General features: G+C 44.1%; 1 protein-coding gene across 1 annotated transcript in view; it reads right to left on the bottom strand.

Moving 5' to 3' along the window:
* TNFSF11 (TNF superfamily member 11) overlaps positions 1 to 24,308 on the bottom strand; it is a 42,856-nt gene that overhangs the window by 13,769 nt on the left and 4,779 nt on the right. Inside the window, exon 2 of the mRNA XM_069601249.1 lies at positions 21,406 to 21,573. Within this exon, the coding sequence (XP_069457350.1) occupies positions 21,406 to 21,573 (168 nt within the window). The remainder of the gene's footprint in view (positions 1 to 21,405; positions 21,574 to 24,308) is intronic.

Raw genomic sequence — 24,308 nt, 5'->3', positions numbered from 1 at the left:
TGTGTGCGTGCCTGCTACGTTGCTTTGGTCAGGTCTGACTTTTTGCAACCCCATGGACTGTGGCCCACCAGACTCCTTTGTCCAGGGGATTCTACAGGCAAGAACACTGGAGTGGGTTGCCATGCCCTCCTCACTAATCAACAACTATATGCCAATATAAAATAAAAAGTTCAAAGAAAAAAAAAGGTTATGCAATTTTCGGATAGAGGAACAAAGACTATGTGGGTAACAAATATTGGAAAAATCATATTACAGAGCTGTGTCCGAAGTTGATTAATAAAACATTATCCTATTTTTTTTCTATTTGGGGGAAAAAGTGATTGCTGCAAGATCTAGCTTAAATACGGAAAGAAAAAAACCATGAAGGAACAGGCCTTGCTGAGTTTTCCCCAGTGTACCATCCTTCACTCAGACCCTGTCCTGTCCCATTTTTTTCCTACACCTTTCCACTCTTCATCAAACTGAGTATAAAACCCACTCAGCTTAACTATTCCTGTGGGTCTTCATTTCCTTATGAAGGCTCCTGTGTCGCATAAAACTTACATTAAGTAAATTGGGATGGCTTCTCTTATTAATTTATCTTTTGTCAATCTAATTTATAGGACCCCCACTGGTGAACCTAAGTGGGGAGAGGGGAAAAGGTTTTTTTCCCCCTCTTTCCATCTGTCAGGAAATCTTTAGAGGGTGGTTCCCTCCCTGAAGTAGTCATTCTGAAAGGAGGCCCACCTGGACCAGGGAATCTGACAAAAAGGAAACTCAACATCAGGAAATACGGACTCAGAATTCCTGGGGTGGAGGAAGGGAGTCTTCAGAGAACAGCAGGCTCAGAACCTACCCGACGAGTTCAGAGCTTGCCTGTTCGGTGGAGGAGCCCCCAGACTCAGCCAGGCAGGCCCCGCCACACACCAGGGCCAGCCTGGTGCCTTTTCTCAAAGCTCAGACACTTGACTATGTGCATACCATGCAGTTCTCTCTAGAATGGCCTCCTAATATTCTTAATTTTCGAGATTATAGGGGACTCTTCTGAAGGAGTATAATTCTATTTATCTCCCACGCTTTGCATTTACATTTATTTTCATCCACAGTCGTCCCCTCCTTTTGTCACATTAATTAATGTGTTTTAAAATTCGCAGAGTTCTTTAGTCCTAAATCTTATCATTCCCACACCGCTTCTGGTTTCTTTGAATTCAGAAAGATCTGATCTGTCTAATTTGGGGAAGACACTACAAAGCACATCCAAACTCCTTTCCTCTGAACAAATTATTCACATGAAAGAGATCTTTTAAAGAATGTTATATGGGTTTTATCTTATTTTAAATCCAGCTGTAAATTTTTTTTTAAAGTTAACTCCCTGGATACACAGTGAGAAATGGAATATTTCCTGCTGGCTCAGTAAACAAGGATGTTCACAGTCACGGGCGATCGCAGCCACCGCCGCTGGTGAGCAGATGAGCCCCGAGGGAGCTCAGGAAGGAAAGAATACCTGCCTGCCGTCTGGCAGCCACCAGGCGGCAGCCACGCCCTGTGGTGAGAAACTCGGGGCGGGGAAAACAGGAGCGCGGCCCCAGACAGCTGACAGGGTGAAAGGTGAAAGCGTGAGCCTCTCAATCGTGTCCCACTCTTGGCGACCCCATGGACGGTAGCCCACCAGGCTCCTCTGTCCATGGCATTCTCCAGGCAAGAATCCTGGACTGCATACCATTCTCTTCTCCAGGGAATCTTCCGGACCTAGAGGTTGAAACTGATTCTCCTGCACTGCAGGCAGATTCTTTAGCATCTGAGCCACCAGGGAAACCCCATAGCTGAAGGGCATATCAAGAGAATGATTTGAGTGAGCGGAGACTCTCGCATCTTCTCATACACGGGAAACCGCTAAATGCCTTAGCTTCAGTTATCCGTCTCCTTTAATTAGCATTGATTTTTTGACGTTCAGACTCCCTGCCCTTTGTCACAAAACTTCTGTGTAACCTGGCTCCTCCCTTCGCCTCCTCAGGGCAGTTCTCTCAGGGTCATGTGAGATGCTGTCTCCAGGCCTGAGGTCCTAAAAATTCCCACTGAATAAAACATAACTCTCAACTTCTAGGTTGTGAATAGTTTTTAAGTTGACACACACAATATAATCATATGTTGTCTCCCTCCTGTCATCCAGAATGCCCACAGCTCTGCATAAAGAAGTATAGAGAGTTTTGACACGCCTCCCAGCAAACAGCCTCCAGCAGAAGCCAGAAACAGTCTCCAGGGTGAGAAAGCTGGGCAGATAGCCCTCTGCTATCTTCTGTTGGCCGAGAACTCCTAAAGAGAACCCAGCGTCCTGTTCCCCAGGAACACTGGCGATCTGCCTTCTCAGAAGAGAGCATGCTTAGCGTCTGTCACATTCAAGGACAAAGAGAACTACCCACTGGCTTCCAAAATCTACTCAGGACCAGTAGGATCGTTACCTGTAAGTTCCTAGGAAAATCCCATGCATGAATGAACTTATTTATGGTCACACTATAACAAGCAGGCTTTTCAGCTAATTTATGCATTTTTAAATAAGCATAATTTGCGTCTAAATTGTGAGAGCTTCATTTAACCCTTCAAAACAGGACAAAAAAGAAAAACCGAACTACTGGTAGACAGCCAAAGAAATCACTGCCAATTCAAGGATAAAAGAAATCCTCTGACATGCTGCCCCCTAGTGGACACTGTCTAACATTGACAAGCCAGACTTCAGGTTTGAAACTGCCTTCTGCCCAACTCCACGAAGTTCTAAAAACAAGAGATGAGGAGGAAATTACAAAATATTTTGAAAATCTTCTCCTTGTGGTATTTTCCTATTTAGACTGCACTGACTTTTTCATCTTTGCCGTCACAGTACATTTGAACAGACAGGAAAACAACCGGTATGATTTTTCCTTTTTCTTTAATTTCCACTTTTTATTTCAGTCATACAAAAATGTTGGGATTTCACAATTTCTCCTTCAAGAAAGAGAGTACACAAGAGATCCATAGGATTGTGTAACTGTGGTCTCTAGGATGGCTTCTCTTCAACTTCCGCCTTAACTCAACATCTAAGTATGATTCCCGGGAGTGTGATGGGGAGACTGTTGTGCTAGGTGCCCCTGAACATCTTCCAATATTTTCCGATCATTTTGCCAAAGAGAAGTAGGGGAGAGACATCCCAGGACTGGCTCAATCTTGATTTATCAGAGCCACTTAGGAGAGATCATACTCCATAAGAATAAATATAAACACCTGTCAGCATTTTCAGCTCCTTTTAAGCAGTCATGGGAATTTTGCTCCAGGTTATTTAAACATTGACAGAAAACGCTTAACCCAGCCTCTGCAAACTCAGCTGGATAACCTCCCCCAACAAGACTTCGAGAGCCTTCCAATTCAAAAGTGAACGTTATTAATTTGGTCTTATAAAATCATATGGATAAACAGATACAGATCTTCACTGAGGATACTCCCAAGTGTAAAGATAACCCTGAGAAAAGTCAAGTCGCTGGAGTCTGGTCTCATCAGACTAAAGAGCCCACCGGTGCATTGTGATGTGACTTGTGCCATCCATGAGGTACCTGTCAGTCAGAGCGCAAGAGGAGCAATTTGTCTAGCCAGATGCTTCCGGGAGCCACTGGCACCAGCTCCTAGCTGGGGGCTCAGGTGGCTGCCTCCCTCTGCAATCCCAAAGGCAGCTGCAGGGACATCTGGCTGGTTGAACAAGGATTTAACACCCCGTTTGCCAGATATAATACAGGGTTCATACACTTGTTAACATATGTAATGCATTCATTTTAACATCTTAATGATACCCTTCCTGTAATTCTTCTCCAACCTAGTTACGAGAATAGTGTATTCATCAGCCGAGTTAGCACATGAATGCCACACGAGGGTTGTTTCTGAAAATGAATAGCCAGTTTCCTATTCCTGCAGAGAAATCCTGCAGACTTCCACCTTGTAAAGAGCTCAGAAATCCATCCTCATCCCTCCAGCCAGAGGACCACTGCCTTCCTTCAAGCTGTCATCATTTCTCATTGCTGCTGCTGCTGCTAAGTCGTGTCAGCCGTGTCCGCCTCTGTGTGACCCCATAGACGGCAAGCCCACCAGGCTCCGCTGTCCCTGGGATTCTCCAGGCAAGAACACTGGAGTGGGTTGCCATTTCCTTCTCCAATGCATGAAAGGGAAAAGTGAAAGTGAAGTCGTTCAGTCGTGGGACTCTTCGAGACCCCATGGACTGCAGCCTACCAGGCAAAAGTACTGGAGTGGGGTGCCATTGCCTTCTCCAGAGTTACAATAATAGCCTCCTACCCCCTCTTCTGGGCTCCTGCTTTCCTCAAACCAGCCCAACGCTGCTAGAGCACGCGTCAGAAAGTCCAAAAGTGAGCAAGGCCCTTATCTTCTATTTTCTTAAAAATTTTTTTTAATTTTATTGAAATACAGTTTATTTACAATGTTGTATTAGTTTCAGGTGTGCAGCAAAACTATTCAGATACTATATATCTATACATAGATATATGTGTGTGTGTTTAGTCGCTAAGTCCTATCCTACACTTTGCGACCCCAGGCTTCCCTGTCCTCCACTATCTCCCGGAGCTTGCTCACACTCATGTCCATTGAGTCACTGATGCTATCCAACCATCTCATCCTCTGCTGCCCCCTTCTCCTCTTGCCTTCAACCTTTCCCAGCATCAGGGTCTTTTCCAATGAGTTGGCTCTTTGCATCAGGTGTGGATAAACTTTTTCAGATTCTTTTCCATTATAGGTTATTACAAGATACTGAGTAACGTTCCCTATGCTACACAGTAGGTCCTTGCGGGTCATCTATTTTATATATAGTAGTGTGTATATGTTAATCCCAAACTCCTAACTTATCCCTCCCTCTTCTTTCCCGGTTGGTAACTGTGGTGACCCAAGGACAAAAGAGCAGATAAAACTAAGGAGGGTCTTGGAATGCAGGAACGGATAAGCTGGACCCTTATCATCCTTCCCTCCCTTGTGTTATAACTATTAATGGATTTCAGGTCCTCTTGGGTGGTATAACCTGTCTCCCCTCCTACCCATAGGGAGGAGGTATTTGCCTTACTCTTCCCCCAACCCAGTATACACGCCTCTGCTGCTGCTGCTGCTAAGTCGCTTCAGTCGTGTCCGACTCTGTGCAACCCCACAGACGGCAGCCCATCAAGCTCCTCCGTCCAGGCTCCTCCATCCATGGGATTTTCCAGGCAAGAGTACTGGAGTAGGGTGCCATTGCCTTCTCCTCATCCGTAGCAAATGACCCGCAAGAGCCCTACCTTATTCCCTGTATCCCGGGTATAAAAGCGGACTAAGGAGCCCTGTTCAACATCGGCTCTCCCTTGAGCCGGCCCGCTGTTCTAACAGCGTCTCCTGCTCTAATAAACTTTATTTCCCTCTCATTCTGCCTCATGTCTGGAAATTCTTTACCAACCCGCGCCTGGACCACGACAGTAACCATAAGTTAGTTTCCTATGTCTGTGAGTCTATTTCTGTTTGGCAAATAAATTCATTTGTATATTTTTTTAAGATTCCACATATAAGCAATATCATATGGTATTTGTCTTCCTCTGTCTGACATTTCATTTAGTATGATAATCTCTGGGTCTATCTATCCATGTTGCTGCAAATGGCATTATTTCATTCTTTTTATGGCCAGTTAATATTATGGCCACATTATGTATATTGCCCGCCTCTGCCGCTAAGTCGCTTCAGTCGTGTCCGACTCTGTGCGACCCCATAGATGGCAGCCCACCAGGCTCCCCCATCCCTGGGATTCTCCAGGCAAGAACGCTGGAGTGGGTTGCCTTTTCCTTCTCCAATGCATGAGAGTGAAAAGTGAAAGTGAAGTCGCTCAGTCATGTCCAACTCCTAGCAACCCCGTGGACTGCAGCCTACCAGGTTCCTCCATCCATGGGATTTTCCAGGCAAGAGTACTGGAGTGGGGTGCCATTGCCCAATTATATACAAATATATATATGGACAATTAATATAAATATTAATATTTATGGCCAAAGTAATATTCCGCTGCGTATATGCCCCACATCTTCATCTGTTCCTCTATTGGTGAAGTCCCTTCTCTTCTGAAAACCCTCCAGGGGCTGCCTGCAGACTTCAGGAACAAGTCTAATTCTTAACCTGGGCTGATAAGGCCGCACATGACTGGGCTGGTTACCACCCCAGGCTCTCCTGCCATTCTTCCCCTGCACACCCAAAGCCCATCACCCCTGAGAACCTCTGGGCGTTCAAGCCACAGGGCGCCACTGCAGAGTCATCTCCGGCAGGTCTCCTGTGCTTCCAGCCATGCAGACTTGGCACACAGCTCCTCCCCTGGAGAGAGATCTTACTGTCTTATCAAGAGCTCATCTGTCGTTGCAAAGATTTTATTTCCATGGCATTCTTGGCTCACAAAGCACAGAAAGAATAACCACCAGATGCTATGGAACAACAAAAGAGACAGGATTGGTTTTTTTAAGGCCGAGCTACCTGGCATGTGGTGGCTCAGATGGTAAAGCATCTGCCTACAATGCAGGAGACCCGGGTTCAATCCCTGGGTTAGGAAAATCTCCTGGAGAAGGAAGTGGCACCCCACTGCAGTATTCTTGCATGGAAAATCCCATGGACGGAGGAGCCTGCCAGGCTACACTCCATGGGGTCACAAAGAGTCAGACACGACTGAGCGACTTCAGTTCACCCGGCGTGCGGGCTCTAGTTCCCTGATGAGAACCCACACCCCCTACACTGACAGTGCAGAGTCTTAACCACCGGACTGCCAGGGAAGCCCAAGTGACAAGGTTAGGGTTGATCTAGAGTCGATGTCTCAGCCCCTCTTTGTCCCTCCGCTAATGCTCGCTTGGAATTTCTAATCCACAGGATGTCGGGGGACACTTCGTATGCACCTGGATGGAGCCGGAGACCTCCTGGCTTGTTGTGAAGAGTCAATGGTTAACACTCTGAAAACGCCTCAAGGCAAAGAACTTTAAGGGCAGGAGCCATTAAGGGGTTCCCTGATGCTGGAAAAGATTGAAGGCAAAAGAAGAGGGCGGCAGAGGATGCGACTCAGCAGACATGAATTTGAGCAAACTCTGGGAGATGGTGAAGGACCGCAAGGCCTGGCGTGCTGCCCTCCATGGGGTCACAAAGAGCCAGACACAACTTGGGTAACGGCACACCACCTAGACATCGGTTATTCAGGCCCAGAGGCCCTGGGGGTACTGGGTACCAGGACAGAGAGGGCAGGAGCACTGGGAAATGGGTGGGGCAGCTCCACCCATCCGCCTGGGGTGGGGGTGGGGGGATGGGAGGGGGGAGGGGTCCAGAGCCTGGCGAGTGTCTGGGTGGGGGAGGGGGCAGGAGATACCACAGACGCCCCACTAACCCTGAAGGTAAGAGCCATCTCAGACCTGAATTTGTAATATTACCCTTTGTTCCCTAAAATTCTTTATTTTTAACCAAACACTATTGCTTAAACAAAATTCTCTCTCCTAGACGGTTAGGGTGAAGGGTGGGAGGGAGGCTCAACAGGGAAGGGATGTTACGTACAGATATAACTGATTCACTTTGCAATACAGCAGAAACTAACATGACTTCATAAAGCAATTGTTGTTGTTCAGTTGCCCAGCCGTGTCCAACTCTGAGACCCCATGGACTGCAGCACGCCAGGCCTCCCTGTCGCACACCATCTCCTGAAGCTTGCCCAAGTTCATGTCCCTTGCATCAGTGATGCCATCCAGCCATCTCGTCCTCTGACACCCTCTTTTTCTGCCCTCAATCTTTCCCAGCATCAGGGGCTTTTCCAATGAGTTGTCTGTTGACATAAGATGACCAAAATACTGGAGTTTCAGCCTCAGCATCAGTCCTTCCAACTATAAAGCAACTATCCTCCAATTAAAAAAAAAAAAAATCCCTCAAAGCCAAACAAGGGTTCTACCTCTCCGCCCTCACGCACCCCATTCTGAATCTCCTCATCTCTGTCTCCTCACTGAATCACCCACCTCAGCCATGACCATCCCTGGAAACTCTCAGGGAAGAGCTTTACCAAGATGTGGACCAGTCTCCTCCTCCTCCACTAAGTACAGCTGGCGAGCGGGGGCTCATTTCTCCCAGAAGAGGCTGCTGATTGGAAAAGACATGTCTTTGCACACAGATAATGGACTCTACCCACCAAAGGGCTGAAGAATACAGTGCCCTTGTTTTCCTAAAGCAGAGTGATGCCTTCCTGGCCGGACGATGGCTATACTGGGAATAGAAAATTAGTTTTTATTGTTTAACCTTCATGGTTTAAATGAGGAAGTTTCTGCTGCAGTTAAAGGTCCCCTCGAGTTTTCATAAAGTAGCCTTATGACAGCAATATTAGTCTTCATAAAGAGCTCCATTTTAAAATGTCTTGCTCTCGGGTACTTGTTACAAAGTTTCATCTAAGGGCTTAGCCGACTAACTGCAGTGGAGCGTCTTGGGCTAACTGCGCTATTCACTGCATCTCTGCTCTCTTTTGCCACTTTTACTTTTTTGGTTAATTAAGGCATTGTTTCCTTCTGGCCAGCCTGGGCCTTTGTTGCTGTGCTGACTCCTCTCCGGCTGCAGCGAGCAGGGGCTGCTCTTCACTGTGGTGTGAGGGCTTCTCGCTGTGGTGGCTTCTCTTGTCGCAGAGCATGGGCTCTACTGCACACAGGCTCCAGGAGCCGCCTCCTGGGCCCTAGAGCACAGGTTCAACAGCTGCGGCGCGTGGCTTAGTTGCCCCATGCCTTGCGGAATCTTCCAGGACCAGGGATCGAACCTGTGTCCCTTGCATCGGCAGGTGGGTTCTCAAGCACCAGACTGCCAGAGAAGTCCTCTTTTGCCACTTTTCAACATAATCATGCCACCTCACACTGGCAGAGTTTCTGACATCCACAAAGACTCATCCCCACTCCCCCCAGCCCCCCAAGAAGGTTATTTGCATAGTCTCCCCACAGTATCTCTGACTGCTAGGAACAGAGCTCGAAGTGGGACAGAGGTACCAGGCCAGCCACTGTGGACCCGTGAGGCCAGGGAGGGAGGGGAGAGGTTGGCCGTGAGGGTTCTCCAGCCTCACAGTCCCTGTCATGCTCATGCCTTAAAGAACCACGCTTGGGAATGCCCTCCAGCCATTAAGGAGAATCTTCCAGGCACTGATAATGTGGCCAGCTTCTGGCAATATTAAACCATCATCTGCTTGATGACATCAAGAGCAGGGCTGAGCACAGATCACTCATAAATTCATTAAGCTGGTTCTTTAAACATTCCTTGAGCACCAACTGCGTACCTGCCACTGGGTAGAGAAACAAAACATCACAGAGGCTCTGCCCTTGGAAAGCTTGCATTTGGGTGTGTCAGGCCAGCACCAGGCCCCTGGCGTCGATGCTATGCTGGGGTGAATACAAGAAGCCCCAGGTGTGCATCTCAGGGGTTCCTACCCCAAAGGTGGGCAGGCAGGCATCACTGGGGGCTTCCCTGGTGGCTCAGGTGGTAAAGAATCTGCCTGTCAATGCAGAAGACCCAGGTTCGATTCCTGGATGGGGAAGATCCCCCGGAGAAGGAAATGGCAACCCATTCCAGTATTCTTGTCTGGAGAATCCCATAGACAGAGGAGCCTGGTGGGTTACAGTCCATGGAATCACAAAGAGTTGGCCACAACTGAGCAATGAACACTTTCACCTTTTTGTGTGTGAAGAAATGGCTGAGCTAAATTTGAAAGACAAATGAAAACTGTACACAAAGAGAAGCCTGGAATGGCACATACGGAACACGCACAAAGACCTATACTTCATCCATCCACCCAGCCGTCCACTCCGCGGGGCTCGCTGATGGCTGCAAGGGCCAGGCATCCTGCAGGAGGCCAAGACGCTGTGCATCCAGAACCAACATCCTCTCTGCCCTCACTGTGCTTACAGTCACAGCAAGGAGGTAGGAAGCGGCGGATGGGGACGGGCACAGCCAGGTTAGGGAACTCTAACCCTTTACTGAGGTGGGGCTGCTGAGCACAGCCGAGGAGGGTGAGGAGATGGAGCCAGAGGATAATGAGGCTGGAGAGGCGGAGGTCGGAAGGAGGGTCTCAGAACACAGAAGACTTGGTATTCCATCTTCAGCAGCTCAGACTTTATCCTGAGGACTACAAGGGTCCACTGAAGGATTTTCGTAAGTGGGAAAGCAAGTGACACGTTCCAACTGGCATCTGAGAAATTGCTGAGTTGTAGAGAGGGTGGGCTAGAGGCAGTGTGATAGGGCAGGGCGGCCGCCTGGCAGTGGTCCAGGTGAACAGTGATGATGGGGATGGTGATGCCTATACTGAGGGGCCAACGGTCGTAACACAGTGCAGAGAAAAGTGCTTGAAAGTTTAGGAAGGAGGTAGAACCCACAAGGTGAGGGTGAGGAAAGAAAGTTAGAGGAAGCCTGTAAGACCATCTTCTGGCTTCTGGTTTGGAGTGGTGGAGATGACGGCTCTGTCCTTCATCACCAAAGGGTCGATCAGATGAGAAGCAGCTATATGCGTGGAGGAGAAAAGGTTCTGAGTTCATCAAGTTTCTGATGAATATGAGCGTTATGGTTTATAACTATCATGATTATTTTTACTGCTGCTTCGGCTACAATACCACCACCATCACCACCACCACCACCACCACCCAGCGCTCTCAAAGAGCTAAACCTGAGAACTGAGGGAGCACCCTAGGGATAAGGAGGCTATGTGACGATGGACCTCTCAGACCTTAAATCTTGAAAAGTTCAAGCAAATATTTGCTGCCTGGTCATCTCAGATATGGGCTTCCCAGGGAGTGCAGTGGTCAAGGGTCTACCTGCCAATGCAGGAGCCTCAGGAGACCGGGGTTTGATCCCTGGGTCGGGAAGATCACCGGAGGAGGTTATGAGAACCCTGAAAAACCCCGTGGACAGAGGAGCCTGGCGGGCTACAGTCCATGGGGTCGCAAAGAATCGGACAGGACTGAGCCAGACATAGAGAGTTGTGTGCGACTTCCAAGACCCGTCTTCTCCGTACCACACAGGCTTAACCCTGCTTCTCAAATATAGTCCTGTCATTCACCAGTGGCTTACCTGTCCCCTAGCAGCTCTCACCTGTTCCTAAGACACCTGGTGGTAGTTTAGTCACTAAGTCATGCCCAGCTCTTGAGACCCCACGAACTGCAGCCCGCCAGGCTCCTCTCCATGGGATTCTCCAGGCAAGAATACTGGAGTGGGTTGCCGTGTCCTTCTCCATAAGAGGCTTAGAACACCTCTTTGGTCAGTATTTACCCTGAAGCCTTCCTGAAAACAGACCAGCCCGTCTAAGAAAGATTTCTCAAATCATAGAGTCTACTCCTGAACTACCAAATCAGAATCTTTGTAGCAGATCTGGGAACTTTTCATTTCTGTTTTAAACAAGCTCCCCAAGTGATTTTTAAGATCAAGTCAGGTTTGGGAAATGCTGCTCAAGGGCACATCATTCTCTCCAGCTCCACAGGCTGGCCCTCTCCTAGGATGAGTCACTCCTGGTGGAGCAATCCAAGCCTCCTTCACCAGGTTCCCTCCCACTGAGGACCCTCAGTCTTACTGACTTCTGGACTTGCAGCCCAGGAGCCTGTGTCACACAATGAGATGCTCCTCTTCTAGGCATGCCTTTGGTCTTCCGTTTTCTTTTCTAAGGTCAAGCCAGAATATCTTTTCTTCTACCCTGGAGTAGTTCTAGCATGAAGATAAGCCCAACTCCTACAACACCACTCCCTGGCTATTTCCCTTTCGCAAACCCTCCTACCTTTTGCCCTGGGTCTCCCCTGTGACTGAGCCCATCACAGCTAATGGGTCGTTTTTGGACAAAAACCAGTAGATGGCTTGGTTTTGTAGGAAAATTCTGTGGGTCATGCTTTGGCTTTCCCATAAAGGCAGCTTTTATAAATGCTAGATATGACTGGGGTTGATTGAATTGCAGTTCCCAAAACTGTTATGGCAGAGATGAAATCCCATTGGAAAACCACTACATGACTAACATCTTGACTTGGGAACGTCAGTGCCCCCAAACCCCAAGCTGCCTTGTGGGTTTACAAGAAACTTTCTTGGGACACATACTCTTATATACAAAGGCAAAGAGATAATGAATGGGGTTTAATTTTTCCCCTTGTTTTTGTCATGTGAATTTAACTAAAAAGCAAATGAAAAAGAATGTCTATACAACAACTGCAATGCTTATAATTTCATAAGTAGTTAGGATCTACTCAGTTTTACTTGCTTTTTTTTAATGGACTTTAGTTTTAAAAGTAGAAATATGTTTCCTGTAATAATTGACATTGGAATTCTAAGGAATCGGCTTTACAGATGGAAAAAATAACCACTCAGTCTGATGAACTTTCTGGTAAACCTACCAAAAACTGGGAAAGTGAGAATCAAAATTTATTCAAAGATCTCAGATGCATAAGTTTAAACAAACCTTTGAAAGTTCCTCAGAAAGATGCACGCTGTTAAATCTACTTTCAAATTTCTCTCTCTTTTGGAATCTAAGTAATCCTAAAGTACTTTAACTTTTACCAAATAAAATCTTGACTGTTCCAATTTTTTGTATATTTGAATATACTTAGTATTCTTGCCTGGCAAATCCCATGGACGGAGGAGCCTGGTGGGCTGCAGTCCATGGGGTCGGACACGACTGAGCGTCTTCACTTTCACTTTTCCCTTTCATGCATTGGAGAAGGAAATGGCAACTCACTCCAGTGTTCTTGCCTGAAGAATCCCAGGGACGGGGGAGCCTGGTGGGCTGCTGTCTCTGGGGTCACACAGAGTTGGACACGACTGAAGCAACTTAGCAGCAGCAGCAGCAGCATATACATAGAGTTAACTCTTGTTCACATAGTGAGCCCACTTTCCTGCCTAAATAGGATTTGGTGAATATCGGAGACTAGTCATTGTCCTCTTAGAATCCGTCCTTTCCTCTTTGCAACTAGTGACAGGCAACCCTCTTCTATCCAGCTTTGGTGCCAACAGCTGCTAAACCAGAAACGACAACGTGCAGCCCACCTCGCATCCAAGTGTCTGCTTATGAGTAAGTTCCAGACAAGACACTACTAGAAATGATGATGTCTCAGCTTCCAAGTACCGCCTCGACCCTTTCTTTCTCCCTTTCCACTTTCTGGGAATGACAATGTATGGAGACAACAACTTGGACCCAGAGATGAAAGTACCTGTTGAGGATGGAGGTGCCTTCCTGCCAGCCCTGAACTTGCACCTTTAGATTTCTGCACATAAGAGGAAAAAACTTCTATCTTGTTTCTTCCACTGAGTGATGGGTCTCTGTTACAGCAGCACAGACTGTACTAAAGAACAGTGAACGTACGACCAAGGATCAAAAGATGGCAAACCTCTGGCTACATCATTCTCAGTATCAGGAGACAGTTTCACATTGTGAACCCTGAAGATCAACTAACGTGCTGATTTCTGGGGAAGAAAATAAGAATTCTAGGTAAGAATCAATTGTTCAGTGATTATGACTTTGGTCTGACTCCCCATTTTTGGTAAATCTTTTGAGGCTCAGTGACCTACTGACTCCATGAAATGGTTAGGTAGGAATGTGCTAACAACATAATTTATTGGTAGTCATCACCATTGGCTTTTATACTCTGGGGTGAAATAGAGAGTTTTGTAAGAGCATATAAGAAGCCAGAGCCATGTTTTCAGTTCCCATCATAGCCCTGCCTTTATATAGGTTACAAGCCATGAAGGGGCCAAAACCATGATGAAAGCAAGAAGTTCAGCTGAAGATAACCTTCAACAAAATATGATTGCATAGAGGCAAAAGAAAGAGAGGGCGGCAGAAGATGAGACAGTTAGATAGCATCATCAACTCAATGGACATGTATCTGAGCACAGTCCGGGAGATAGTGGAAGACAGGGAAGCCTGGTGTGCTGCAGTTCATGGGGTCGCAAAGAGCTGGACTTAGCAACTGAACAACGGCAACCACGGAGGCATTATTGCTTCAGGCTATAATAGTAACAATTACCAACCATACCATTGGTAAGACAACCAATAAATGAAAATCAGGCTCATAACTTTTTGAATGGCTTCATGAATTGATCAACGACCCGTGTTTAATTAAAAATTAGTTTACGGAATTTAAGAAGTCATCAGTCCTTTTTTGCCTTCCATCTTGAGTCTAAGTCAGATGTGATATATTCAAATGTGAGCAAAAGACTACAGCTCTTGTCCTGATGGAGCTGCAGTTTTGTTCCAAGACCTCTAAACATTTCTGATTGTGCAGTTTCTTGAGAGAAGGAAAGAATTCAATGCTCCCAAATTTACGTATTTTTTACTTAAATATTAAAACATTGTTGAATATTAGATACATTATAAAATATTCACAAAAATATTCTAAAGCTAATATTAAAAAATACATATACATGTAAGAGCTTCCCAGGTGGAGCTAGTGGTAAAGAACCCGCCTACCAATGCAGGTAGATATAGGAGATGCCAGTTCAATCCCTGGGTCAGGAAGATCCCCTGGAGAAGGGCATGGCACCCCACTCCAGTATTCTTGCCAGAGAATCCCATGGACAGAGGAGCCTGGCGGGCTGCAGTCCACAGGGTCACAAAGAGCTGGACACCACCAAAGCCACTTAGCATGCACGCACGCATACATGTAAGTCACCATCCTTCCTTCCCACATCCTAGAGGGTCACCTTGAATGCACTGAGCCCTTCACACTGGAGAACAAGGTGACTGATATAATTTGTATATGGATTCTCTGCCCCGTATCACCCTTTCAGATACACTTCAAAATAAGTTTCCGGAAGTTTTTCACAAACAGGTACCCAACGTGAAATTAGCAAGCAACCATAGAAACATCAGAGCTTCCCAGGTGGCGCTAGTGGTAAAGAACCAGCCTGTCAATGTAGGAGTCGTAACAGACATGAGTTCAATCCCTGGGTCAGGAAGACCCCCTGGAGGAGGGCATGGCAACCCACTCCAGTATTCTTGCCTGAAGAATCCCACGGACAGAGGAGTCTGGGGGGCTACAGTCTATTGGGTCGAAAAGAGTCAGACACGACTGAGCGACTAACACTTAAACTTAACAGTAACATCAAGTAGAGTTACCTCCCCAGGTCTCAGGATGTATAAATAGTGTATAAACTGAGCCTGGCCGGGAGGTCTGAGGGCCATGCACCCCTGCTCAGGCCTGAGCGCCCACATCGCTCTTCAGCCTGGCAGAGGCCAGAGAGGCCACCAAAGCCGGAACAAGAACTGCTTTATAAATTGGACACCGTATTTGTGCTAGTGTTTTCTTTATTGCCATAGACTGTTATGACAGACTTCGTAAATTGTGGTTGGTAGAGCTGGATCACTAAGAGGCTTTCAGAGTTCTGTGCTAAAGGGGAAAAAAAGCCAAGAAAACCCAGCCACGAACAAAAAAAAGGGAGAAAAACAGCATTACTAGTCTGACCAAAGACGGGCTGGGTAAACACCAGTTTTTGCACACATAGAATGTGATACTGTGCTTATGTCTAGCATTTGTTACCACTGGATGGGGTGAGCTCTCAGTAATGACTGCAGCCGCCAATGTCATTTTGTCTCACGGTTTCACCCAATATCTACATTAGAACTGAAACTAAGAGTCACGCCTACCTATGCATGCCTGCTGTTCTATTTTTAGCATCAGCCAGAGCAATGAGAAGTCTGATTATTCTGGCAAGATGTGCAGGCTATCACATTAACCAATAATCCTTATTATAGGATAACACATTTGGCAAATCACTATTTGGCCAAGGTAATGTGGCTCAGCTGGTAAAGAATCTGCCTGCATTACGGGAGACCTGGGTTCCATCCCCGGGTTGGGAAGATCCCCTGGAGAAGGGAAAGGCTACCCACTCCAGTATTCTGGCCTAGAGAATTCCATGGACTGAGTCCATAGGGTCGCAAAGAGTAGGGCATGACTGAGCAACTTCCGCTTCACTTCAAGGGAAAGGTAAATCCTTGCTGTTGGAGAAGTTATAGCAAAGTGCCTAGCACAGCAGCACCCTTCATGAACACTGCTGGGCTCTAATGATAAGATATGAACAGCACGCACCTTTTGCCTGAAGAGTCTCTTGTCGGGGAAAAAAATGGCATCTTTTGTTTTCAAACACACAATGGTATATTATGATAGCTTCTTATTCTTTAAAAAGGATTACCTGTGTGTAACATTGTTACCCATGAATAACATGTAAAATACTATAGCACAACAAAAATAAATGTGAAATTAATAAAAAGTTCTACTCATCCTGCAGGCCTCCCCGGTGGCTCAAATGGTAAAGAATCCGCCTGCAGTGCAGGAGACCTGGGCTTGAGCACTGAGTTGGGAAGATGCCCTGGAGATGGGAATGGCAACCACTCCAGTATTCTTGCCTGGAGAATCCCATGAACAGAGGAGCCTGGTGGGTTACAGTCCATGGGGTCACAAAGAGTTGAGCATCACTGAAGTGACTTAGCGTGCATGCAAGCCATGAGGTAACACGATCACTTTCTAAAAATAGGAAACAAACTGTCCTAATTCCATTTTTTAATAACCTAAACTATACCCACTATACAAAATAATTTATATTATATTAAATTATATATATATATACACAATCATATTCACACACACGCAATGACGTCTACTTTAAGGCATTTGTTCTCTTTTATGGATTATGACTTTGCAGAGTTCCATCTTTACATTATCCAATCCTATTTTAAATGTCTCTGTAGGGTTTTCTAGTTTTATTTTCATAAGCTTTGTATATTCCTTGTTAAATGAATTTTTAGGGCTTTTTAAAAATTCTGAATGAGATCTTTCATTCATGTTTTCTAATTATTGTTTGAAATGGGGACAGCTAGTGATTATTACCTATTACTTTTGTAAACTGATTTATTTTTCTTGTAGCCTCTCAGTTCCTTTGAATTTTCCCAAGTGTACACGCACATCACATTCAAATTCTACCTTCTCTATATTTTATTTCATTCCTATATGTAACTGCGTTTGCTAGCACATTCTGAACAATGTTAAATAACATGGGGACAGTGGATATCTTTGTTGTGTTCCTGATAGTGAGAGAAATGCTCCTATTTTTCATCATTAGCTACCTTTTAGTTTGAGCTATTTAGGATAACATCAAGAATCCAACTAGTTCTACTTTCTAATGGATTTTAAACATCAGAAATATCTGCAAAATTGTGTCACTCACTTCTCAGTATCTAGCAAATGATAATGTTTTTCTTCTTTGACCTGTTAAAATGAATCATCCTTGCATTCCCATAAGTAAACATTAATGGTATCTGTTCTTAATATTACTTATTTTCTAAATTATCTTGGCTGATTTTGCATACTCATTTTCCCAGAAGAAACCCAAAGTATATTTTTAAGGACCAGGGTACCAATGAAATTAAAAGTCTCTTCTTTCCATTGTAAGGAGGTTCAATATATGTTGATCTAAACAGAAAATTAGGAAGCAATCACTTACATAACCAGAACTACCTGAATTAGGGGTTCAGTTTTGAACTAATACATTACCTCTAGTACATGTAATTGTTGTTTATAGATAGGTTACTCAATATCTCAGAGGCAGGATTAAAAGCAGACTAACAAAAATGAAACAGAACAAAATAATAAGAATGAATTAGAATTTGTCTTTCTCTGTCTGACTTACTTCACTATATATATTCTCTAGGCCCATCCATCTTGCTACAAATGGCAGTATTTCATTTCTCTCTTAATATTATATCACTTATACATGGAATCTAGAAAATAATACAAATAAATCTATAAACAAACATAAATAAACTCACAGACAGAAAATAAACTCATAGTTACCAAAGGGATAAAAGAAAGGAGGAGCAAATTAGGAGTACCGGATTAACAGATGCAAACTACTATACATGAAACAGCACAGGGAATTATATTGAACATCTTGTAATAATCTGTAATGGGCTACAACGTGGGAAAACTAAACCACATCACTGTATATCCAAAACTAACATCATATTCTAAATCAACAACAGCAAACTGAGTGTTAGATTTCACAGTGTACAGCTCAGTAAGTCCCCTTTTCCCAGTGTGGATCAGAATTTTTGAAGATAATTTTTTTTTTTTAGTTTTTTATTTCTTTCATTTTAAAATCTTTAATTCTTACATGCGTTCCCAAACATGAACCCCCCTCCCACTTCCCTCCCCATAACATCTCTGTGGGTCATCCCCACGCACCAGCCCCAAGCATGCTGTATCCTGCGTCAGACATAGACTGGCGATTCAATTCTTACATGATAGTATACATGTTAGAATGCCATTCTCCCAAATCATCCCACCCTCTCCCTCTCCCTCTGAGTCCAAAAGCCCGTTATACACATCTGTGTCTTTTTTCCTGTCTTGCATACAGGGTCGTCATTGCCATCTTTCTAAATTCCATATATATGTGTTAGTATACTGTATTGGTGTTTTTCTTTCTGGCTTACTTCACTCTGTATAATCGGCTCCAGTTTCATCCATCTCATCAGAACTGATTCAAATGAATTCTTTTTAATGGCTGAGTAATACTCCATTGTGTATATGTACCACAGCTTGAAGATAATTTTAAATTAAGGGTCTCGCAAATGTTATTTCTTTCCTCCCCTAATATACTGTCCTTCACAACACAGCTTATAAATGTCTTAAGAACAGGCTCTCTATATTCTAAATTACTGCATTATTTAACTCAAGTCTAAGTCTTAAATAGACCTGGAAGTTTCCTAAGGATAATATGTACTTAACACATTTCATGTTGCTAGTAATAAAAACATCACAGTGGATTTCTGCAACCTGCTTCAGTGTTTGCATCGTTTTAATGCAATTTTAGAAAAACTGATCAAATGTGCTCTAAGATAGAGCATTAAAAAATATGTCTGATTAAATCATCAATAACAATGAATTAGTAACAATGGTGGTAAAGTAATATATAAACATTTAATGAATGCATTAAATGTCCTCTATTTCCAGGACTGTGCTTAGGTCCTTTACATCTTTTATTCAAATCAACCACAATCCTCTTACAGAGGGATTGTGAACTCTAGGTTTTAAAGATGAGGAAGCCAGAGTGAAGAAATATAAAGTACTTTCCCAAGATCACATTTATTCAAACATAAGTCTGACTTCACATGCTACAATTTCACATGTCTTACTTCACATGCTACAATTTCTCCCACAAATATACATGATTAAAAAGATAAGAGAGCATGCTAAGTTGCTTCAGTCGTGTCTGACACTTTGCAACCTTATAGTCTGTAGCCCACCAGGCTCCTCTGTCCATGGGATTCTCCAGGCAAGAATGCTGGAGTGGGTTGCCGTGCCCTCCTCCAGGGGAATCTTTCTGACCCAGGGATCGAACCCATCTCTCTCACATTCCCTGCATTGGCAGGCGGGTTCTTTACCACTAGCACTACTTGGAAAGACCTAAAAGTGAGAGTGAAAATGTTGGTTGCTCAGTCATGTCTGACTCTTGTGAACCCATGGACTGTAGCCCTCCAGGCTCCTCTGTCCATGAAATTCTCCAGGCAAGAATACCAGCGTAGGCAGCCATTTCCTTCTCCAGGGGATCTTTGCATCCCATGGATTGAACCACGTCTCCTGCATCAGCGGGTGGATTCTCTATCGCTGTGCCACCTAACCTCAGATGAGGTAAATACCACATAGTAGCCATGTAATTTCCCATTGCTTCCAATAGTGAAAAATCAGAAGTTATTCATTTTTCTCCTGTTTTCAGTAGTTTAATTTTTTGCAAAAGCAGAAAAAGAAAAATGCTATAGAACATTTAAAAATGAATTAGACTAATGGAATTACTGTTACTAAATAGCTCAAAAATTACAATAGAAGATCAAAAGATCAAATTTAAACCTACATTTTAAAATAGGCATCTACTGCATAAAGCTAACCACCTACACCCAAATATGATGAAAATGCAATCTTTTTAAACAACATGCTTATAGATATTAGACTGATATATACTTCCTTGATTCTACGATATACATTTTTTTATATTTCAGAATCTCTGAACTGGATGCAACTAGAATCTATAATGATTATGTTTAATTCTTTAGTCATTTTTTTTCTCTTTGTGATGCATGAAATAATAACGTAAGCTGAAAATTCGTGGTATCTTAAATTTGCTGAAATATAGCAAATACCAGCCTGAAGGGTGATACAAAACAGTTTTATCTCTCCCTACCTCTATATCTAATACATATCCTCTTTTTAAAACATGCAATTACTACTTGTGAATTTTTTAAAAAGAAACTCAAATTTCAACTTAGGTTTGAGATATTTGAGAAATTTAGAAGTTACTGTGAGATGATCAGAGATAGCCCGGGGAGCTGCAAACTAGAGGTTGGGATGCCCGAGCAGATGCAAGAACCCATCAGATGTGTTATGTGAGGCAGCAATATGGACGCATGCGCACGCCCTGGAGTCAGGGGGCTCTACCCAGTTCTTGCTGGAGTCAGTAAGTAAAATAATGCCAAGGCTACAGAATTCTCAAGGGACCGTATCCAGGAAAAGACAACAGGCACTTATTCCAGCATTTCTCCACGGAGGCTGTCAGTGTAGAGAAGTCATTTGTCTTCTGTGTCCCCATCCCCTCCCTTTTCACTCAGCCCTCCTAGAAAATCAGAAAAGGACCAGAGAATTTCCTCTCCCCCAACATCAACTCCTGCTCTACATCACTTCCCCCCGCAAGTCAGCTGACAACAGAGGACCAGCTAATACTTATTCTCCACAGAACCCTGGATCCACACACAGATGGGGATTGGGGGTCTTCCCATCCCAAAACCCAACTTAAAGGAAGTAGCCAGTGGAGAATCCTTGAGCAGAGAGAATGGTTTCTAAGGCAGGGATTTCAAACTAGCACACTGACTCCCTGACTACCACAAACCATCCCTGTCTTTCTTTCCAGAGTGAATTTAAATGCCTCCTCCAAAACAAGAGAAAGAGAGAGAGGAAGGGAGAGAAAGAGAGAAAGGAAAGAATATTTGCATGAACACCACTGGTCACTATAATTAACCACACGGTCATGTCCGATTCTTGGCAACCCCATGGACTGTAGCCCTCCAGGCTCCTCTGTCTGTGGGAGTCTCCAGGCAAGAATACTAGAGTGGGTTGCCATTCCCTTCTCCAGAGGATCTGCCTGACCCAGGGATGGAATCCAGGTCTCCTGCATTATAGAAAGATTCTTTAACATCTGAGCCACCAGGGAAGCCCAATTAACCACTACCAACTTCAAAAGGATTCTGCTAATCCCTCAAAAAAAAAAATCTCTTTAGCTCTCTTACAAATTATTAAAATAAAAAAGAACAAAGTCAATAGCACTTAGCCAATTTTAATTTTCAGCATTAGTAGAGTCAGTGAGGGCCCTTGACTTATCATCTCAATGTGGACTCACCTTCTGCACAGCTGCTTGAAAAGCCTGTTTAATTCTCTTACACGAATCAGGTATTAATTTGGAGTCTTGACTCTCCAGGGTTGTGTCTTGCAAATCCGTGTTTTCATGGAGCTTGAAAATTCTATTAATGCAATGAGTGTCATCTTCTGATATTCTGTTAGGATCCATCTGAGAGGGGAAAAAAGTGTGAGGACGTAAGGGTGGTTATCACCGATCACTCTGCTGTTGAGTCAAGTGTGATTAAGACAACAGAATTCATTCTTGGAAGAATGAATGCAGGTCCCCAATAACTAACAGTTAATACAATTACCCTCCAGTTGGTGCAAACATTGACTTCTAATTTGTTTTTATGAGTATCTATCATCCACAACACACGTGTACACATGTAATTCATGGGGAAATTATCAGAATTGTCTGACGTTATCCAAGTCCTCACTGAGGGGAAGGGCATCAATGAAATTACCGGTGTTCAGTACAGGAAGAACAGGCCTTTTAAGTTCTAAGGAGCACGCCAGGTGGGATTATGAAGCCCACTTGGATATTCAAAGCATGAAACCTACATAAATCAGGTGAAATTAACATCATGTTCAGCTGCCTTGTTTGCCTAGCCTTTTCCCTTAATCAAAGTGTGTTTTAATCAGCCAAAGAAATCCATTTCCTAGCCCCAAAGAAAACCTGCAGCCAGAAGCAGTTTCCCTTTTTGTCGAACCTCTCACCAGTTTTCTTAGACGGGAGAGCTACATCTGTCAGAAGGTGACTGAAAATATGTTTGGTGATGCCTGATATCAGCTGGGGTGAAGGGGGCAACCTATACATGAGCAACCTATACATACTCATGCTGAGGGAATGCTAAAATTCTTGAAGTGCGTGGGATAGTCCCACCCAAAATATCCCCACAGAGTTATCAGCTGGTTGCCTAGTTACAACAGGTACCAGCACAAGCACTTCTTTCTGTATTACTCTTAAAATTGGCTGCCAGCTCCTCCTGGGGCTCTGACGAGTCTTTGTAGTGGTTTCAACTGCCAAGTAAAGAGGAGAAGTAATTAGCTATCTAATTGCTTTAATAATAATGGCTTAATTTATCATTCTCCTCTTTCGAAAACTTCAAGGTACTTCATGTGCATTTGCTTTTTAGGTACAGGCTAGATTAAAAAAAAAAAAAGGAGGAGGGGGGAATTACGTAAGTCTGCCATAACTAAAGCACAGTCAATCAATACCAGGTCTCTCAATCCCTGGTTTAATTATCTTTCTAAAAGTCAGCGGAAGATGTGCAGATTTATTAACCAGCTGTTAGAAGTAAACTCAGTACCCTACCCATATCCAAAACTCTCAAAATGATAGCCTTTCAACAAATGTGCACCCACCAATGCAAATTTTATCATTCCACTCGTAAATTAAAGGATTGGTAACATCTATAATCACGGGAGAGGTGTCACTCAGGACTCAAAACTACTTGCAACCTGTATTTATCTTTTATGTCTTTAAGACAATGAGCACGAATCATAATATCTGAGATTTCATATAAGGCAAGCTTTTCATGCCACAGTTCTGTTAAAAAGCTCACTTACACCAGTAAGTTTCCCACAAAACCAGAGAGGCTTGGGCAACTGATATGAAGGGTCACTGGGTTTAGACCTCAAGAAAGAAGATTCCTGCGAAGGCCTCAGTTGGCTCACCACCAGAGAGCCGCTGAGCTGAAGGGACAGTGTGGTATTAGTGGGGAAACGCCTGGGGACCCTAACATTGGTTAAGCTCCAACCCCGCTGACAAGCTGAGCGCCATCAACAGAAACATTAGTCCCCATGACTCTTGCTATGGGAAGTATAGTCCTGTCATCTTCAGGGTTACAAGCTCAGCCAGATTTTGTTAGAAATGCAGATGCCCAGGCCCCACCCTGGGCAATGCCTAAGAATCTGCATTCTAACTCAGATTCAAGGCGATTCTCATGCACGTTCAGGTTTGAGAAGTGATGCTTTCAAATACCAAAGGTACAAACATCAATTGTCTACTATTAAAATGTCTCCAAATTTCCTTGGACACCCACTTTTAAAGTTTTCTCACAAGTAATACCAGCCAGCACAAAAATACTGATATGGTCAATGATGACTAAAGGTTTAATGAAGAGAAATATGATGCAAAGATTTTATTCTCTTCTCTCTTAAAAAACAGCCCTGCCCAGGTCCCACCCTGGGCCAATTTATTCAATATCCCTAAGAGTTGAGGTCAACTGAATCTCTCTCCCCGAGTGTATCTAATGTGTAAGTGAGAGCCACTGCTTCAGATGCTCATGTTAGGGCTTTTTTCTTGTTTAGTCGTTAAGTCATATCTGACTCTTTGCAGCCCCATGGACTGTAGCCCACCGTCTACTGTCCATGGGATTCTCCAGGCAAGAATGCTGGAGTGGGTTGCCATTTTCTTCTCCAGCAGATCTTCCCAACCCAAGGATCAAACCCACGTCTCCTGGATTGGCTGGTGGATTCTTTACCACTGAGTCATCTGGAAAGCACATTTAGAGCTAAACATGTATAAATGTTACCGATTGTTTTCCCAAATGAAAGTGTGACATCATTAAGTCTGATATCGTACTCACTTATTTTGTTTACTTGAGGGTCAAGCATTAGAAATTTATTTTTAAATTTTATTTTATTGAATGAATTTGCAATGTTGTATTATTTTCTAATGTAGAGGAAAGTGATTCAGTTATATATATATATGTGTGTGTGCATGTGTGTGTGTGTATAGCAGTTTGCATCTGCTAATCTCAAACTCCCCATCTGTCCCTCCTACGCCTTCTGTCTTAAGTCTGTTCTCTATGTCTGAGTCTATTTCTGTTCCATAGAAGTTCCTTTGTGTCCTATTTTAGATTCCACATATAGGTGATACCATACAATATTTGTCTTTAT

Source organism: Ovis canadensis, chromosome 10 (genome assembly GCF_042477335.2).
Source record: "Ovis canadensis isolate MfBH-ARS-UI-01 breed Bighorn chromosome 10, ARS-UI_OviCan_v2, whole genome shotgun sequence".
NCBI lineage: Eukaryota > Metazoa > Chordata > Mammalia > Artiodactyla > Bovidae > Ovis > Ovis canadensis.
Note: the sequence above shows the minus strand (reverse complement) of the source record. Positions and strands in the feature narration are given on the sequence as shown.